The 19262-nt window shown below is 40.1% G+C and overlaps 3 protein-coding genes across 3 annotated transcripts in view; all 3 read left to right on the top strand.

Annotated features, from left to right (window-relative positions):
* The first annotated feature begins 138 nt into the window (after positions 1 to 138).
* apex2 (APEX nuclease (apurinic/apyrimidinic endonuclease) 2) lies at positions 139 to 5880 on the top strand. Its single transcript, XM_046872414.1, has 6 exons — positions 139 to 328; positions 1667 to 1750; positions 3346 to 3535; positions 4087 to 4230; positions 4387 to 4456; positions 4639 to 5880. Exons 1-6 carry the CDS (start codon positions 214 to 216, stop codon positions 5776 to 5778), a joined length of 1743 nt encoding a protein of 580 aa, XP_046728370.1. The 5' UTR covers positions 139 to 213; the 3' UTR covers positions 5779 to 5880.
* Positions 5881 to 6279: 399 nt separating this feature from the next.
* Positions 6280 to 12051, top strand: lrif1 (ligand dependent nuclear receptor interacting factor 1). Its single transcript, XM_046870973.1, has 4 exons — positions 6280 to 6531; positions 7846 to 9349; positions 9629 to 9754; positions 10446 to 12051. The coding sequence occupies exons 1-4, from the start codon at positions 6524 to 6526 to the stop codon at positions 11385 to 11387; spliced, it is 2580 nt and encodes an 859-aa protein (XP_046726929.1). The 5' UTR covers positions 6280 to 6523; the 3' UTR covers positions 11388 to 12051.
* A 1804-nt stretch (positions 12052 to 13855) lies between these two features.
* The window catches only part of dock8 (dedicator of cytokinesis 8), a 61848-nt gene continuing 56441 nt past the window's right edge, over positions 13856 to 19262 (top strand). The window contains exon 1 of the mRNA XM_046870620.1: positions 13856 to 14117. Coding sequence (XP_046726576.1) covers positions 14071 to 14117 — 47 coding nt within the window. The 5' untranslated portion in view covers positions 13856 to 14070. The remainder of the gene's footprint in view (positions 14118 to 19262) is intronic.

Below are 19262 nucleotides of genomic sequence, written 5' to 3'. Positions count from 1 at the left end.
TTTTAGACCGGGATACTTTAATATTTAGAATCGATCAGGGAGCAGGATTTGGAGGAAGACACACGGAAGTTGAAACGCACACCGGCCATTCCCGTGTTTAGAAAGAGAATAACCGCAAGAGCGCGCTTTTATGATCTCGCGAGATGTGAAACGCGCACTTCCCGTACACAGAGCTGCAAGCTGATAGTGGTGTGTGTAGTGTTTGTTTGCAACATGAAGCTTGTCAGTTGGAACATAAACGGCATAAGGACCTTTAGAAACGGCATTAAGTCGGCGCTGGACGCGTTCGACGCTGATATAATATGCGTGCAAGAGACTAAAGTGACGCGTAAGTAAAAGCGGGGTCATAATAGAGTCTGTTCAGAGTCATGTGCGATGCTGTAGGACAGGAGACACAACCACCGGGCCGCGGACCAGTACCGGGCTGCACTGAGAGAATACAATCTTTTTAACATATATTTTATTCCTATTTTATTCCCTTTCGCTGGCTTTATAGTGGTTTATTTAAAAAAAAAAAAGTTTATATATATATATATATATATATATATATATATATATATATATATATATATATATATATAATTTAAATAATCCGACCATTTCTGCATTTCCCAATTCCTCACTCGTGTATTAGTTGCAGCTTTTTTCTATTCATTGATTAATGAGGTTGTGTTAGGGCAGTTACATTTTCATTATTTATATATATATCTCTCACAAAAGTGAGTACACCTCACATCTCAGCAATAATTTTATTGTACCTTCTCAAGGGATAATACTACAGAAATTAAACTTGAATATATTTTACAGTAGTCAATGTGCAGCTTGTACAGCAGTATAGATTCACTGTCCTCTAATAATAACTCAACATGCAGCCATTATTTTCAGTATAACTGGCAACCAAAGTGAGTAAACCCTAAGTGAAAATGTCAAAACTAGCCAAAGTGTCAGTATTTTGTGTGAGCACTATTATGTAGCACTGCCTTAATCCTCCTGGGCATGGAATTCACCAGAGCTGCACAGATTGTTGCTGGGATCCTCTTTCACTCCTCCATAATAACATCACGGAGCTGCCGGGTGTTAGACACATGCCGCTTCTCCATCTTCCGCTTGAAGATCCCCCACAGGTGCTCGATAGAGTTCAGGTCTTTACACGCTTCACATTCAAACCGACTTGCTGCAGTGTGCGGCGTACGGTCTGAGCGCTGACAAGCGGAGTTTTCGCTTCTGTTCTTATACATCTGTTTTTGGAAGCAGCTTCTGCACCTGGCATGCAGCAGGAGGACTCGACTTCTTTGATGGACCTTTGCGAGGTCTGTTCTGAGTGGAACCCGTCTTGGAAAACCTATGTATGACCCTGGCTACTGCACTATAACTCAGTTTCAGGGTGTCAGTGATGATCTTATAGCCTCAGGCATCTTTGTGGAGAGCAACCATTCTAATTCTCAAATCCTCAGTGTTCATGTGTCCATGTTGAACATCCAGTGGTCAGTATGAGAGAATTGTACTAATTAAATTAGTCCTTAAATCATGCAGTATGTATACTAGTAATATAAAATGCATATATGTGATTGATTTTACTCGAAAAGTGCTGTGTAAAACTGGTCCGTTGGTGCAAAAAGGTTTAGGGTGACATGTCTCCAGCAAACTTCTATCCATGTGCCTTTAGGTGACCTGCTAGACGAGAGGACTGCAATTGTGGATGGATACAACTCTTATTTCAGCTTCAGCCGGGGACGCACTGGATACTCGGGTAACTCTTGCTCTTGAGCACTTTTTTATTTTTTACATGCTACATTAATACTAAAGGCATCCAAACTATGGAAGGACATGAATAGAATTAGGTAGTAAACAAAAAACTGTTATAAAATATATTATGTATTAATTTTTTTTTCAACTTGGATACATTTTGCTTCAATGCCCACACATGGCATTATCTCATGAGTCAGCCTCAGGAGGTAGTCACCTGAAATGATTTTCCAGCTATTTTGGAGAGTTCAATGGTGTTGAGTTTAGGCTGAAACGATTCCTCGATTAATTCAAATAAAAAAAAATTTAAATAAATAATTGAAAGCTTAGTTTAGTCCATTTAACTACACATCGAGCATTGTGTTTCACTGCGGACCGTTATTACTGACGCACCACCCGCTAAACTCTGGAGCGCTCTGGACAGGGAACACAGAATGAAAAATGAATGAAACAAAGGAGGAACGGCGGGAGAAAATTCATATGGAACCTGTTTACGGCCCATTTAAAAAAAAAAAAAAAAAAGAGGTTTGCTTAATTTTGACCTTTTTTCTTGCAATTTCAACTTTGAGAGAACTCTGTCTAAATATCAGCTCTTGAGGAGCCCGAACAATACAGATGAAGCAGAAGATGCCTCGTTCATACACCAACAGCTTCAAACTTCTAATCCAATACCATGGTAAACGGTGGATGCACTAGAAATGTTGGATGTTTACAAGAAATAAAGTCACAAATGCCAGGGAAAAAAAAAGTTAGAATTTGGCAAACTTTTTTTTTATGTGGTAGAAACGGGCTTCCATAGATTCAGCCCAAAGAAAACGACAAAGTTTCGAAAGTTTTGAAACATTTCAAACTAAAACATAAATAAAACACTGTACAGAGTGGGTTTTTTTTTGTGTATGGAGACGGATGATCCGCTGTGGCGACCCCTAATGGGAGAAGCCGAAAGAAGAAGACGACTTGATTAATCGATTGAATAATCAGTAGAATACTTGATTAGTAAAATAATCAATAGCTCCAGCTCTAGTTGAGGGCTTGTTAGCTGTATTCCTTCGCTCCCCAGTCCAGTTGATCCCAAACCATCAGATCATTTAGATCACTCTCCTTCTTGGGCAATTGTTCTGTTATTGTCCTGTTGGAAAACAAATTAAAGTCACATTAAGTGTTAACTAGGTGGGAAGGCATGTTGCTGCATAATGCTGTGGCAGCCATACTGGTTCATTTTGAAAGTCACCAACGGTGTCACCAGCAGAGCACCCACCACCATCCCACTTCCTCCTTCATGCTTCTCAGCAGGAACTAGACACTTAGAAACTGTCCATTTACCCTCTCAAGACACCCTCTCAGCGTTCAGAACCATAGAGAAATGGAATTTATACCACAGATCAGAGAGATAAAGTTTGTTTGGAAAAAAAATATATAATTTTACATTTCTTTAATATAATTTTTTTTTCTTGAAATATAACACGAGACATTGCCTCACCTGCTTCACCTGACTGCACATCTCGTGTGTGTGTGTGTGTGTGTGTGTGTGTGTGTGTGTGTGTGTGTGTGTGTGTGTGTGGGCTTGCTTGTTTGTTTTACTGCACTTTATCTAAACAGGTGTCGCGACGTTTTGTAAAGACTCCGCCACCCCATTGGCTGCAGAAGAAGGACTGACGGGTCGCCTTGTCAACCACACAGAGGCCGTCGGTTGCTACGGTGATCAGGGAGAATTCTCCATAGCGGACCTCCAATCGCTTGATAATGAAGGAAGAGCCGTTATCACCCAACACAAGATCAAGCATTCAGGGTATATCTCTACTTTTTTCTAACATCTACCTGCACTTGTCAAATGACTGTAATGATTGTCCTGTCACTATCTTAAGTATAGTTAGAAAAGATACTTCATTTGTATATGGATAAATGTATGTAGAAATCTAACCAGTCACATTAATTATGTGTTTTTGTTGTACATCACATTTAACATTTAGCTACCATAATAGCCTTCACTCATCTAGGAAGAGTGTCAATAAAATGGCTGTGGATTTGGCCATGTCTAGAGGTCTGGTGAGAACCCCAGTGTTTCCGTTTATCCCATAGGTGTTCAGGAGGTCAGGGTTGTGCAGACCATTCAGGTCCTTCCAGTCCAAACTTTGGCAAACCGCGTCTTCATAGACTTCGCTTTGTAAATGGAAAATGTAATGCTACAGCCTATAATTGTGTGCTTTATAAGGGCTTGTTGAAATGTTATTGATCATTGAGCCTATTTGGTATTGCTAGTGTTTAAAGTCTGTCCTCTGACTATACTGATGTACAAGTCTGTTGCAGTTTTGAAAATTGCGTGTTAATTATTTCCCACAGGGAAGCAGAGGGATCTGAGACACTTACCGTCATCAATGTGTATTGCCCGCGTGCAGATCCAGAAAAGCCAGAAAGGAAGCTTTTTAAACTGCAGTTTTACAAACTCCTACAGAGCAGAGCTGAGGCGATTGTGGGGCCCAAAAGGTACACAAGAAATGATCTATTATTTTTTACATTAATGTTGCAGTATAAGATTAGAATTGCACCTTTACCATTGCAGTGTCTATGTTCATTTTGAATATTTTTTATTAATATTATTATTATTATTATTATTATTGTAATTGTTGGTATTCTGTCTAGTCACGTGATCATCTTGGGCGATATAAACACTTCTCATCGGCCCATAGACCACTGCGACCCAGATGATGTGGTGCGTGTTGATAAATACTACACTACAAATCAGGATTCATAGTCTTACAAATTTAACAAATAGAAGCTCTTGTCTGGTTCTAAAGATAATCAGTTATTGTTGTTTGCCTCTGAAATGTTATGAATAATTGGTACCACAGAACTTACAATATCTCCAAAAGTTCTCATTTTCATGTCACACAGGAGAATTTTGAGGATAATCCAGGCAGAAAATGGTTGGACAGCTTCCTGTTTAGCCCGGCAGAGAAGGAGAGTGACGAGGACGAAGGTACTGAGCCCGCACAGAATTGTGTGTCTGGCGGTAATTTTATTGACTCCTTCCGCTATTTCCATCCTACACGTACCAACGCCTTCACATGTTGGTCTTCACGTACTGGTGCTAGGCAAACCAACTATGGCACCCGCATCGACTATATCTTTGCCAGTCGTTTGCTGGCTGAGAAGCATTTACTGAATTCAGACATCATGCCAGAAGTGGAGGGTTCTGATCACTGTCCCATATGGGCTAAATTAAGCTGTACATTTGTATCCAGTCCGAGGTGCCCTGCTCTGTGCACCTGTTATATGCCTGAGTTCATGGGGAAGCAGCAGAAACTCTTGCGCTTTCTTGTTAAGGTTTCTGATCAGCACAATGGTGTTCAAAACAGTGAAAGGCCTTTGCCTGGATCGCAAGAGGCTGGGGAAATTCGTGAGAACGTCAATCCGTCAGCAACAGGTGTCAGTTCTGAGAACAAGAGACCTTCAGAGAGACTACCAGAGTCATCAACATTCAAAAAAAGCAAACTTTCTAAAAAGACAACTAAACCCCAGGGCAGTCTATTGACCTTCTTTAAACCTAAACTGAGCCCAGTGGTATCTTCAAGTCAGAGCCTAAGCTCAGCAGGAAACTCTAAGACAGCTTTAAAAACTGGTGGCATCACACCAGAGATCCACGAAAATACAGGAAACAGCAACAGCTGCTCTGCAACCCAAAGCCTGCTTACTGACACCAGAACTGAAGCGATTGTCAACGATGAAATAAGTAACTTTGGGTTGACAAACAATAAGAAAGAAGAGTGTTGTCAGGATCCGATCCAAAACGCCACCAAACCCAATCAGGAGAACAAGAAGGGGTCCTGTCCCGACTTTTGGAAATCAGTTTTGCATGGACCACCCCAGCCGCCGCTGTGTAACTCCCACAACGAGCCATGTGTGCTGCGGACTGTAAAGAAACCTGGACCAAATTTGGGCAAGCAGTTTTTCGTATGCGCCCGTCCTCAGGGGCACACATCAAATCCACAGGCAAGGTGTAATTTCTTTGCCTGGGTGGAAAAGCATAAGTAGAAGCCAAATAAGGTGTTAAACAAAAATCCGGTGCTAGAAATTTGTTGAAAAATCTATTTTTGTATGTTTTATATTGTAGTAATAAACGATTTATCCGTTTCAGCATGGTGCACACACTTATTTGGGTCACTGAAATGTTTGAATCTTCTCATATAGGTACAGGTGCATCTCAGTAAATTAGAATATCATTAAAAAGTTGATTTATTTCAGTAATTCAATACAAAAAGTGAAACTTGTATATTATATAAATTCATTACACACACTGATATATTTCAAGTGACAGCTAATGAAAACCCAAAATTCAGTATCTCAAAAAATTGGAATACTTCAAAAGACCAATAAAAAAAAAATACATTTTTAGTGAATTGTTGGCCTTCAGGAAAGTATGTTCATTTACTGTATATGTATTCAATACTTGGTAGGGGCTCCTTTTACTTTAATTACTGCCTCAATTCGACGTGTCATGGAGGTGATCAGTCTGTGGCACTGCTGAGGGGGTATGGAAGCCCAGGTTTCTCTGACAGTGGCCCCCCATGTAGTAACGTAGTAATCATCCTCGTGGTTTTCGTGTTTATATATGGTGTAGTGGGGAAAGAACACACACTTCCGGCCGTTTCTCTGAAACTTCCTGAACGTTTCCGGCTCCTCACAGTTGTGAAAAAACACCTTGTCTAAAGAAACGCAATTATATTTAAGATAATTCCTCAGTCTTTCCCCTTAAGTGGGATGTCTTCTTATATTCACAATGCAGAGGTAAGTCCGTTTCCGAGCCTTTTTTAGGCGATTTAAAATAAAACGGCATCTAACGGCATGCAATCGAAATGGCGCTTTTTCGGTAGACCCGGCTAACGAGTTAGCATCTCGCACAGCTAGCTGTATTTAGCCAGATTTTATCAATACGCATTCTCAATGTAACAATAATCTTTAATTATGAATATACATAAAAAGATAGAGGTTATAACCCAGTTAAATTTAATAAAGTAGTATATTTTAGAAAATAGCAATTCGTTATATTTTCCGCTTTGACTAAAAGAGCTAGCTAAGGACACAATTCGCTAGTTAGCCAGCATCAAGTGAATAAACCACACATATACAGGCTGCTCGATATTTTACCTCGTATGTACACACGTGTTTAGATTTTACTGTTTTTAGTGTAAATGTTTGTCATTGTCCATTGCAAAGGATAATCTTTTGACTAACTTGATAATTAGCCTCTTGAGTTGTTATTTCATGCCAGGATTGTAGTGTATCGAGTTGCTGCTCATATTCAGGTCAAAGACGCGACACTGGGTTTTATAGATACACTATTATTTACCCAATAAATGGTGCATCACATTTAATATAAAATTACATTTTATTTGTCACATACACGGTCATACAGAGTACGGCATGTAGGGAGACGTATTACGACTGTCCGAGTTTTAAATTGAAGTTTAATATACTATATAAAATAAATAAAATCTAAAATACACACACGCGGATATTAAAGTGACACTAAGGTGTGCCAGTCAGTGTTAAAGTGACAGTTGTGCAAAATAAGGAAAAGTAGACAGCGAGAGAGAAAAATTCAATGTACAATAGGAATGATCTTTATCTTTATGATCTTTAGATTATAGAAGACTGTTAGACCACAGAGGTATTCTATTACACACCTGCCATCTCTAATGTTAAACTGAAGGGAATAGTTGATCACATGATATGGAGTAGTAGTTTTGTTTTTGTTATTTGGGGGGCACTAGGATGCCCAACAAGCTTGGCAAGGCAGTGTGATGCTCTGGGCAATGTTCTACCACCACCTAGCTCAGACTACCTGCTGCACACCCCTACATGGCCCTGATGCCCTCGTTCAGCAGGTTGATGTGCTTTGCCGTGCTGCATAAATTGTTCATGACTTGAAAGATTTGATTTCTTAGAGCACACTTTTGAAGATCTTGTGGCAGTGGTAATGCCGGGTTGGGTCAAAACTGTTTGGGGGGCACAAGGGGGACCTACCTAATAATGCACATATGGTTTTTAATATTATGTGCACTGAATAGAATTGTTCTAATAACTTTTGTTTCTGCACAGTGGAACAGGAGTTTACTACCAGGCAATGCCTGCAGTGGGACCTGATGGGAAAAATGTGATGAAGTTAATTCCAGTGAAACAAGTGAATGGCCACTTTGTTCACACCCAGGTTCCTCTTTCGAGAAATGTCTGCATACCTGCTCACACCTCTTCTGTGCCTTTACCCCAGAACAGAATCCCAACCCTTCAGCCAACAGCAGATGGACGGTTCATCTTGAAAACCCCGCTAGAAGTGAATACTGTATTTAATTCAGTGAAAGGTCCACACGTCATGGGATCATCTAATGCCTTATTACAGCCCTCTGCCAATCAAGTACATGTTCCACTTATCACCCAAACATCATTATCAGCCGTTCAACCCATCAACAAGGCTGTAATCATTCCCGACGGTTTGCCGAACACTGTGAAAATCCCTGCACTGCCAAGTGGACATTACCTTCAGATTCCATCTAATGCCACCGTAAGAACCCTCCCTGCCTCTGCTCTCCCAACATCTATCAAAAACAGAATCTGTCACTCTACAAATGAACCTAATCCGGTCAAGGGATTACCAATGGTTTTGTACGTGTCTCCAGTCAGTTCTTTGAAATTAGACCAGCAATCTCCGTGTCCCACAAACCCCAGTGAGATTCCCAAGACTTTGAGTCCTGCAGCTACTGTGAATGTTGTGAAAAGTTCTGGGGAATTATCTAGGAACGATCAAGGAGGCACCGCTCCAATGAAATGGGTGGTTGAAGAGCGGGCAGGAAGCAGTGGTCAGTACCTCATACCTGTGACCTCGCCCAACATGTCCTCAGACATCTTAAAAGCAGTCCAGCAAATGGAATCATCGAGGCCTGCAAACCAAGTCGGCAAAGAAAGCGTGCCTGCCGACATCAGCAAAGAAACGGTTACACCAGGGAATGACAATGCCCTTGTGATGTGCAACGGTAAAGTGTATTTTGTGGCTAAAAGAAATTCCGAAGTCACCAAGGATATGATCACTAATACAGAAAGCGTTCCGCAGCCCAAAAAGTCTGCCCAGACCCCTACCGCTGCGTTAAGTACAGCCAGTTCAAACGTGACTCAAAAGCAAGATCCGAAAGGCCTGGCAGACGATAAAAAGCCAAGCGACGTCATTGACTTGTGCGATGACGACGACGAGGGTTCCGCTTGCATGGCATATGCGAGCATAATTCAACCAAGCGATATAGTAAATGAGCACGACGAAGACTCAAATGTGATCTTTGTGTCATACATTCCGCCAAAGTCATCAGAGACGGAGACCAGCAAGGAAGTCACAGAGACGATAACCCCGACCGATTGTGTGAAAGATACAGACAAATCAACATCAGACACAGAAACAACGAAGACACAAGACGAAGTGAACAGTACATGTAGTGCTGAATTGGATACGAATCAATGTGAAGCCATGCATGTGAATGAACCGGCTCTTGAAGAAAATGAAGCACCGGCAGAACAATTAGAAGTGGTTTGTGGTCAACAAACTGATGTTACTGAAAAGGTACAGCAACTTGAACGTCGCTATAAGCTAAAAGGACTAATATTTGTAATTTGATTGCAGTGATTGTAGATACCTTATTTATATTAGAAATTAAATGTTCTTGCAGTATTAACATCACGGTTCAATCGAAGGTTGTATTTTGACTTCATAAACTTGTTCTAATTTTGTGTCAAAACAATGTCATTTTAAAGCAGACTAATGCCTACCGGGTTCAAGTTAACATGCAGGAGGCTGTAATATCCTGTGCTGTTCTTACTTGTGTATTTCTTTTCGAAACAGTCTTTCGAAGAAATGGTCCCAGACACAATCCCTCCGCCTAAAAGCGATTCTGAACTGAGACGGACTTTTGGGATTACGTGCGATTTGAGCGTTTCTTTACAAAAGATCGAGGCATGGAAGACAAGGTGAAAAAGCTCGTTAACAAGCGCACAATAGATGGCATCCGCAAACTGATTCACAACTCAAATGTCGAAACTAAATCCAAGCAACTGATTAAGACGCAGGTGAGAAATATTTTTTTCTTTTAATGAATAAGATCTAATACGGGGTCTCCAACCTTTTCTACACCACGGTCCAGTTTCCTTTTGAAAATATTTTCCTGGCCCAGCTGAGCTGATGTGTGTCTGGAGGGTCTTGTTTTCTGAAATCATACCATATGTACATTTAAATAGTGGCCCTTAAAAGGGCAAAATGAAAAATAAATAATATAGCGTCATATTTAAATAGACATTTTCCCCAGAATGTTTATTCCCAGTGCTGGGCCATAACGCTGTGGTTTGGGGACTTCTGAGATGAACCAATATCATGTCTTGTCTCATAATAACACTGCAGATAGGCTTTGACTATATGTTCAAATTGTAACATATTCTCACTGGCAGCTTTAAATGGAACACTTTCTGAAACATGTTAGATCATTCAGCTCTCTGATACACCAATCACGTGCAGCTGCTCAATGCAGAAAATCATGCAAATGCTTCAGTTAATGTTCACATCAAACATCTGTTCATTTGGCAGATGTTTATATTCAAAGCGGTGTTCAACTGAGAGAGGATATAAATGTGTGTTTGTTTATTGGTCGTTTGTTGTCTGTCTGCAGGTGCCCAAATCGGTGAAAAGCAGCAAAAGGAAACGGATCGAGAGGACTAGAGGGAAAAAAGGCTCGGGTCCCGTTTCATTGAATGCACATTCATCACCTCCGTCTACCGGTTCCATAGAATGTGATGATGCAACTCAAAGTGGATCAGCTGAACAGAGTACAGACACACAGATCCTTCAGGACTGTGAAGGTGCAGAGAACGAAATCACATCCACCAGTGGTGCTGATAAAGTGCCAGACATAACCACAGACGTCCCCTGTTCCTCTGCTTCGTCTGAGCCTGTACAAATTCATGCCACCAAAAGTGAAAGTAACAGTCCAGCTTGTTGTTCACAGTTACGGAAAACCCCGCCTCGTTCGAGCAAGGGGTGTGGGAGGGTGTGCACGGCGTGTCCTTGTGGCACTACGGTAGGCAGAGTGGCTGCAAATTCGCCGTCTAAACCACAAGAGACGCCCAGTCCTTGTTCTAAAAGTGAATCGAACAGAGATGTGACTACGGCTGACAGATTGGCAGATTCGGATGCAAGCTTAACGAACAACAGCAGCAGCAGCGAATTGGGAAAGTCAGCCAATTCCGGCAGCCAATCAGAAGTGAATAAGGATGTTAAAGGTACTTTAATCATTAAAGGGACAAATCAACCTGCGGGTCAACCAGCAACGATAGGAACATGCAGCAGTTCAAGGTACACAAAAGACAAGACTTGTGATAAGTCTACAGGCAGCCAGGTAGAAACATGTCCTCAAATGCCACCCAAAGAGCTGAAGTCAGTTCCATCCTCCGATCGCCAGTTATACTATACAACTTACAAAATCCCTAAAGAACTATACTCCCCTGTAGTGCTGGACCCCGAGGAGATAAAACGTCAGGAGAGAATCAAACGTCTCAAAGATCTTCTGCAGGAGAAGGAGGCTGCACTCGAGAAGCTAAGAAAGAGCATGTGAGGGCAACATTGATTTTAATTCACTTTCAGAAGCCAGATATCAGTCAAGATGTCATTATATGTGAAGCACAAGTCAGGGAAATGGCAGCATCTGGATATGCATACTTATTTGATGATGTACTTCAACATCAGTACATTTATTTAAAAAAAAAAAAATTATATATATATATATATATATATATATATATATATATATATATATATATATATATATATATATATATATATATATATGTATAATATATATAATATATATATGTATTTACCATCTTCTGTATGTTTTCTAAAATTCTAAATGCGTCATGCTCATGAGTCTTGTCATACAACAGCATATGAGATGGCTAGGAGATGAATGCAACTCCATTGCATTTATAAATTATTGAACGTTTCAGAAGACCTGTAGAGCTTTGCAATCTAGACACTTTATGTACACATTTCTGGAGGCTTGTACACACGTTCTCACTTTATTACAGTCTGCATGTTGTACACATGTCAGTTTTACTCGTTAGCAGCATAGCTCATTTTAAAAATGAATTTAATGCAGAGTAGTAAGGCGTTGACTTTGTTCAGTTCGTTTTGCACATACAATAAGTGTTTTGGGATTGTCCTACAGCTTCATTACACCTTTCTTAAAAGCTCATTTAATAAAGTTCTTGTGGTTTTTATTTCTTGATGAGGTTTGGAGATATTATTATCCAGATTGCTTTGTTCTCGATAGATATTTCTTTGTTCTTTCATGTTCCCAAAATAAATTACAGTCTACACAAAGATGAAAACTCTAAATGGGTTATAGGTACAAGTTTTCAACCCTGGAGTACTTCCTGTCCTGTGTTTTTTTTTTTGCTGCTCCAGTGCATCGAATTTAACCCTGGCATTTTGCTGATTAATTATATCAGGAACAAAACTCATGCAAATGAACAACTATAAAACAAACCTTTGCAGAACACAGCTTTTGTTTATTTAATCTTATCATTTTCTACAAAAGGACAAATCACAGGTTTATTAATGCACTCATTGTAACGCATCATTGTTTCTACAGTAACAACCTTTTCATAGCTTGATATCAAAAAGATACAAAATATTGCAGACAATAAGCATATATATGGTTAAGCGTGCTCTGTATTTTTAGGGAAGACTCTCCAATATCAGTGCTTTGTCGAAGAGACGCTTGTTGCAAATCAGCATAAACAGAATTTCATGTTGGTAGGGTTAGAATTTTTTCCAAAGTTTTTCATATGAAGGGCCAAACATGAGTGAAGGCTGTGAGCTGAAAATAAATGTTGCATTATATAAAACCATACCATGGTTCTTCTAGTGTATGATTTCATAATATTTAAGTCAATAAATAGACATTACTCTGTCATCTGCTTAATGAATGCAGTTCTATTGAACTTTATTGAACAGTTTATTTCACTGAAGTTCTAGTTCAGTGCAACTTATAGTACAATGAAAATAAATTAATACACAGTAGAGTTCAGTGCCAGTATGAAGCTGGTACTTTTTTTTCCCCTCAAAGTTTTTCCAAATGGAATTTTGGAATTCACAGGCCCTAATCTGGGCATCTTTGATAGATAGTATAAGCTGTCATAAACCACCAAGTGCATTGTTATAATAATGGAATATTTACTTAAATGGGATAAAGCATTTTCCCATTTAAGTAAAAATCTCTATCTATCTATCTATCTATCTATCTATCTATCTATCTATCTATCTATCTATCTATCTATCTATCTATCTATCTGCATTGGGCACAATCCAGGAGACTTGGAATTATGCAATTTCTTCACCTTCATGTGCACGTCAAAAGTGTTTAAAACTTGTAAGCCTTAAAGTTCATGTTTTGTTATCCAAAATAACCGTGAAAAATAATTTCACCTTAAAACAGAATAGTCAGTTAGAGAATTAACATTATGTAAATTAGATCTGAAGCAAACCCTTATATGCACCGCAAACCTCATGTCAATGTACAGAAGTGCTTCTTTCTTTACTCTTGATGCTGTGTCCGGCCATGTGATTTGACGTCACTGGGAGGCTGACCAGACCTTCACGGGTTTCCCACAATATTGTTGGAGCTTTTATTTGGCTTCATTCCTAGTTCTGGTAACATTGTTTGTTTTATTGTTGTTGTAATTCAACTACTTAACCACTAGAGCTCCAAGCACCTATTGTGGGGTTCTTGCGTTCGTTTGTATTTGCCTTGACCGACAGAGGGCGCCACAACTGCACTCCTAACAGCGCATCACTAGTTATCAGTGGCTCCACATTCCTGCTGAAAGCACTCACTAATTACCCTCATTAGGGGCAGGATCGCTCATTTCCATCTTGCGTGACTAACAACCAACCGGAGCAACTCTGTAACAGATAAAAATAGATATTTATTTATGATATTTATAACGGGGAAAAGGGGGGAAGGCGCAAACAAATAAAAAGAAGGCAGATTAAGTGAGGAAATCCTCTCTCTCTCTCTCTCTCTCTCTCTCTCACACACACACACACACACACACTCACTCACTCACTCCGCATGCCCATTGTGAGTGTTTGGGGTTTGTCCGAATGCGGAAGTTGCCGCCCAGCGAACGCACTGATAGCGAGAAGATGATGCTCCCGATGACAGCAGGCGCAGCGCCGCGCTCCTGCACTGTGGCCTGAAAACCCTGCGAGTCTTCCCGCAGTCCCGCTCCCCGATGGCCGCGCAGCATGACCGCCGCGCGTTCGCACTCAAAATCAACAGGTAGGCTGCTCTCGGGATTGTATTATTATTATTATTATTATTATTGCCCCCCCGCCCTCCTTTAAAAAAAACATGTTTCGAAGTGAAGAACCACTTTGTGTGCTTTGTGTTGCGACACTTAATGATCTGACAGGGCCAGTGGTCCGGAGCTCCGTGCTCTCAGCCCGCTCCGGACTCTGCCCCTGAGAACTTCTCCTTCTCCATGTGGCTCTTCACTTTGTGGACTGTCTTCTTAAGAAGTTCAGGTGTAGATTCCACAGCAGGCAGCTACACGTCCAGACTTTGGGAAGAGCGAAGAGAAAAACGGGGCTGTAACCCAAAAGTGTTTAAACAGAATTTCAACATAGTAAAGGGGGTGGAAAGACTAGTGGCGTTTTGCGCATGCGCTCTTCTTTCCTATCGGTAACGTTTAGTTAGATCAGTTTGTGATCAGGGGGTGGTGTGTGTATCAAAAAATTAAAAGTTTTGTCAAGAACCACATTGAAAAAGAGAGAACAGGGCTTTATAAGAAAGATCCTCTTAATACACACTCTTTCTCTCACACACACACACACGTGTCATTGCCAACAATGAGATCTTGGCCATTCTATCATATCCTGATGTGTGGATCTTTTCCTGATGTGTTGATCCTTTCCTGTTGATCCTTTCCTGTGCGAATCCTTTCCTCTTTTTCGGTTTAAATAAATCTCAACAGTTAAAAGTCCGGTTTAGCTGGAAGTTATTATTGTTCCTTTTTTTCACATAGCAGGTGGTGAGGAAGTCAGTGAGTCCACTGTGCTTGGAGGAGGACAAAGGGGGGGGGGTGTATACTATTTATGTATAATGAGCATAAAGTCTTGTAGAGATTATAGCTGGGAAATAAGCGTTTGTATAGTTTCGTCTGGCAGGTGTTGTGTGGGAAAGATTTCAGCAGCATATGTACGCAGGCTTACCTTTATTGCTGTTGGAATGAATTTGTATTATACGTATAATAACTATGTAAAGCTCTTGACAGTACAGACAAAGTGTCCTTGTGATTGTACCACTTTGGAATCTTTCAAGGACTGTAACTATGATAATCAGCCCACCAAGTTTCATGATTACTCAGGATGTTGCACCTATGTGTCTGTAATAGTGCCTATGTGAGTGCAGTGCTTTTTTATGATCTCGCTTCTTCGTGAGACTGGAACTAAGTGTGCAAGAGCGAAGCTGCGGGGTTGCTGTGCGGCCGAGGGGATTATTATTATTCTTTTTTTAGTTATTTCATACTCACCGTTTCACTTCCTCTTTAGTGTGACTCAAAAGGAAATGAATCTTGCTCACCAACGCACATGGAAGAGAGCAGAAAAGTTGAGAGGTAGACATCCGTCCTTGCACTGGTCATACTTATGAGTGGGATTACATACTAAAAATGCAAATCATCCCAAGCAATTCTCCAGAATAGAGATGTGAGCATTATTGGTGAATAGACAAGCCGTACAAAAAAAAACCCTAATGTAGATTCACTAAAACGCAGAGCATCTGCCTCATCTCACCAGAGAGCACGTTGCTGTTGCTGCACCTGCTTGCATTTGCTAAAAACGTTAGCAAGTCAGCATTAAACATGATCGCTGGAGAGTTTGCTTGCAGTCTCTGCATGACTTTACTCTCTGTCCTTTCTGCTTTTATTTGCATCGATGAGGTCACCGGCCTACACGCCTTCCATGCTCGAGAGTTTACAATCTGCATGGTGTTGTTGTGGTTGTGGCTTAAACCACATGAGATGCTGGCTGCTTTTAATTCTGTTTCTTTTAAAACAATCTGAATATTTTGTTCTTATTTGTCACCAATAATTGCAAAGTCTTTGGGACAGTGAGTGTGAAGCAAAGTGATCATGTCATAGAAAGAGCAGTTTTGCATACTGGGATTCCTCCCAACAACAGGAAGGCTGTTTGAAAGGGAAATGCTTTGCCACATGATGCCTGTGGCTCCCTCCTTTCAGTCACGTTATGCTGACGTTTCACACAAATCTGAAGCAAAGGAAGTCCTGATGAGTGCTACAGCGTGTTCTAGAATCTACTCAGTTTGTTCGTAATGCATGAATTTTACTACATTTCTCTGGTGCAGCGACATTTCTTAAGTGCGCTGGTAGTTTATTAACTTGTACGGATAAAGGTTTTTAGTTTTCTAACAGATTTGATACTGATCTAACCACAATATGGACATTATTAAGCGATTATTATATGCCAATATGGCATATAATTAATATAAAAAATTAAATATGGCATTATTAACGTTATCTCCTGCTACTCATTTCAAGCTTTAAGCCTTGTTCTTTCGCCAGATAATTTAGCATATTTTCAGCATTTGTTTCTAGAAAAAAGCTTAATGGATTAACTCGACAGATTTACCGTATTTTTCGGACTATAAGCCGCTACTTTTTTCCCACATTTTGAGTCTTAAACAGCAAAGCGGCTTATTTATGTATTTTTCCTGGGTTTTTCCCGGTTTCACAAACCTCAAGCCAAAAAACTGAACCCCATAACTTTAGACCAATGAAATTTCCGAACGGAAACGAAAAAACGCACCTCACCTGTGTTCTGAGCTGCACGGCATCGGGGAAAAAAAACTTTTTTTTAAACGCATGACGATGCCAAAAGATAAACTCCAGAGAGAAATAGTTGTGAAAGGAAGGAGGAAGACCGTGAACAATGACTTTCTTGGTAGGCTGCTGTTTAGATACAAGCTGTTGTAACGCGTTGAGTCTGGGTGAAGGGAGAGCTCACTAACTCCAGTTGCAACAGAAATCATATAAGCACGGACAGGTTTCCAAAACTCGTGTTTTTTTATTTTTCTTGGCAACAGCGTTACGGGTTAGTCAAAGAAACTTAGAAATGAGCATCAGAAAATAATAAGGACATAATCCTCAGTCTTGAACACATGCAGTAATAGCGCTATGTTCCTAAAGGAAGCGCAAGATATTTCACCAGTTACACCGTGTAACAGACACTGTCTTTCATTAAAGCCTGTGTAAAGTTCATTAGTTTCAGTGTAGACACCTGCGGCTTATAGACAGGTGCAGCTTATTTATGTTCAAAATAAAAATATTTGTAAAATTCAGTGGGTGCGGCTTATATATGGGTGCGCTTTATAGTCCGGAAATTACGGTATGTATATATATCTGATAAGTACATATGCTAAGACAATGTTTCCGAGTAGAAGTCATTCAAAAAGTTGTCTTTTACTTAGAGGGATATACGTTTAATAAATTTTTATTTGTATAGTGCTTTTAATAACGGACATTCTCTCAAAGCAGCTTTTCACAGATAAAGTGATATTAAAATAATGTATGATTTTGTTCCTAAAATTGTAAGTTTGTCTCTGATGAACACCAAGTTGTGACTGTGGCAAGGAAAAACTCTCTGAGATATCATGAGGAAGATACCTTGCGAGGAACCAGACTCAAAAGGGACCCATCCATATCTAGGTGGATCGAATGTCCATTCATTACAGTTCAGTTATGTTTAGGTGTGTAGTGATGGATGATTAAATGCATCTTGTTGTCCTGAGCCATTGTTGTAGACTGTTGACATTAACTACAGTCCAAATCCATCCTCATAGCTCCAGTGTTACTTCGTATCTTCGAGAGAGAGGAGAGAGAAATATGGATTATTAAGTAGTCATACACTAAGACTGGATTGGTTTCTTAACACAAAATAAACACATTGTTAAACAGAGCATAATTTCTAAATTAATTCCTTTTTTTTTTTTAGAAAAAAAGAAATCATTCTGTGTAAACTCTAGAAACTTTTGGTCCCAGGAGATCAGCAGTTTCCTCAATACTAAAATTAGCAGAAAAGGTTCTTCACACAGGCATTTTTCCTCAAATCTTTAATTTCCTGACATTTAATGTGAGCATTAACTAAAGCTCTTGACATACAAGTGCATGATTTTGTGCCTTGTGCTGCTGCCACCTGATTGGATGATCGGAACAAGTATTTGAACACATCTTTTCCACCCATATGTGGTTCTTACCCAAAATGTTAAAAGTTTGATGCAGTCAATTATATGGGATATGCAAGGATATGGTAGCATTCCAATTCCCTTTTACTTGCTCTAGGAGAGCAAGACTTCAGCATGACAATGCCTCTGTGCACAAAGCAAGTCCAATGAAGATATGGTTTACATGGGTTGGAGTGTACGGCCTGCTATAAAGCTCTGACCTCAACTCTATTAAACACCTTTAGGATGAATATGAACAATGACTGCACCCCAGGCCTCACATCAGGACCTGACATTACAGGACCTGGAATATTTCAAAAGAAAACTGTTATGTGTAATATAGTATTTTCCTCTTTGGAGTTTGGTGAGAAGAGAAATGACCCCTTTCTTCTCTACAGTTAAGGAACCCAAAGCAGAAATTTACTTTTCCTAGTAGGTGTGTGCTGGTTTACCATTAGCGAGGAAAACTATTAGAAGTGTTGTGCTGAGAGAGGTTTTATACGTCATGTTTGGGTGTTAGCATGCTGCTTTGTAATCACTGTAATGCAACAGGCCGCTCGAGGCAGCACACAGAACTACAGTGGGTTAGAGGAAAACATGCTGGGTGACTTTCTCATGTCAGTTATATTACATTCTGGCAAACCCTTAAAAGGAATCAGGAAGCAAGTTTTCAATTGTATGTGGTCCCTAAATCAATGCAGCAATCTTTTGACGTTGACTATTACATATTTTTATACGTCTGTAAACTGTGTTTTTTTTTTCCATAATACACTATATGCACAAAAACCCGGTTATCTCGCCCTCGGTTACCTCGACAACCCTATTAAGTCGATGTTTTTGAAGTGGAACCGCCAAATTCTCGCTTTTTCTAAGCATTTTTTATCATTTTTTTTATGTCGCCGAACCCTAATATCTTGAGCACAAGGGGGGGAAAAATTAGCCATTTAACGTCGGTTATCTCGGTGCAGCCGCAGAAGAACTCGCGGAAGTGGCGGAAAAATCAAGCCTTACAGCTGCTACAGGTGTTGTATTGTATACTGGTGAATCTCTGCTGTTAGTTAGTGCACATATGCCTTTTGTTGTTAAATGTTATGCGATGAACGGGAGGCGAAAGCCGCGCTTGGCGGCGCGGAACGTGTGATGACCATCCAAAATCATAGAATGAACACCGGCAGGATCGGGGGG

Source organism: Silurus meridionalis, chromosome 17, assembly GCF_014805685.1.
Source record: "Silurus meridionalis isolate SWU-2019-XX chromosome 17, ASM1480568v1, whole genome shotgun sequence".
NCBI classification, from domain to species: domain Eukaryota; kingdom Metazoa; phylum Chordata; class Actinopteri; order Siluriformes; family Siluridae; genus Silurus; species Silurus meridionalis.
The sequence above is the reverse complement of the archived record's forward strand: the minus strand, read 5'-3'. Positions and strand labels throughout refer to the sequence as shown.

Coding starts and splice junctions, on each gene's coding strand:
- apex2 (XM_046872414.1), top strand. CDS start 214: ATGAAGCTTGTCAGTTGGAACATAAACGGCATAAGGACCTTTAGAAAC. Junction 4,231..4,386: donor GCGATTGTGGGGCCCAAAAG/GTACACAAGAAA, acceptor TATTCTGTCTAG/TCACGTGATCATCTTGGGCG. Junction 4,457..4,638: donor ACTGCGACCCAGATGATGTG/GTGCGTGTTGAT, acceptor CATGTCACACAG/GAGAATTTTGAGGATAATCC.
- lrif1 (XM_046870973.1), top strand. Junction 9,350..9,628: donor AAACTGATGTTACTGAAAAG/GTACAGCAACTT, acceptor TTTTCGAAACAG/TCTTTCGAAGAAATGGTCCC. Junction 9,755..10,445: donor TCGAGGCATGGAAGACAAGG/TGAAAAAGCTCG, acceptor GTCTGTCTGCAG/GTGCCCAAATCGGTGAAAAG.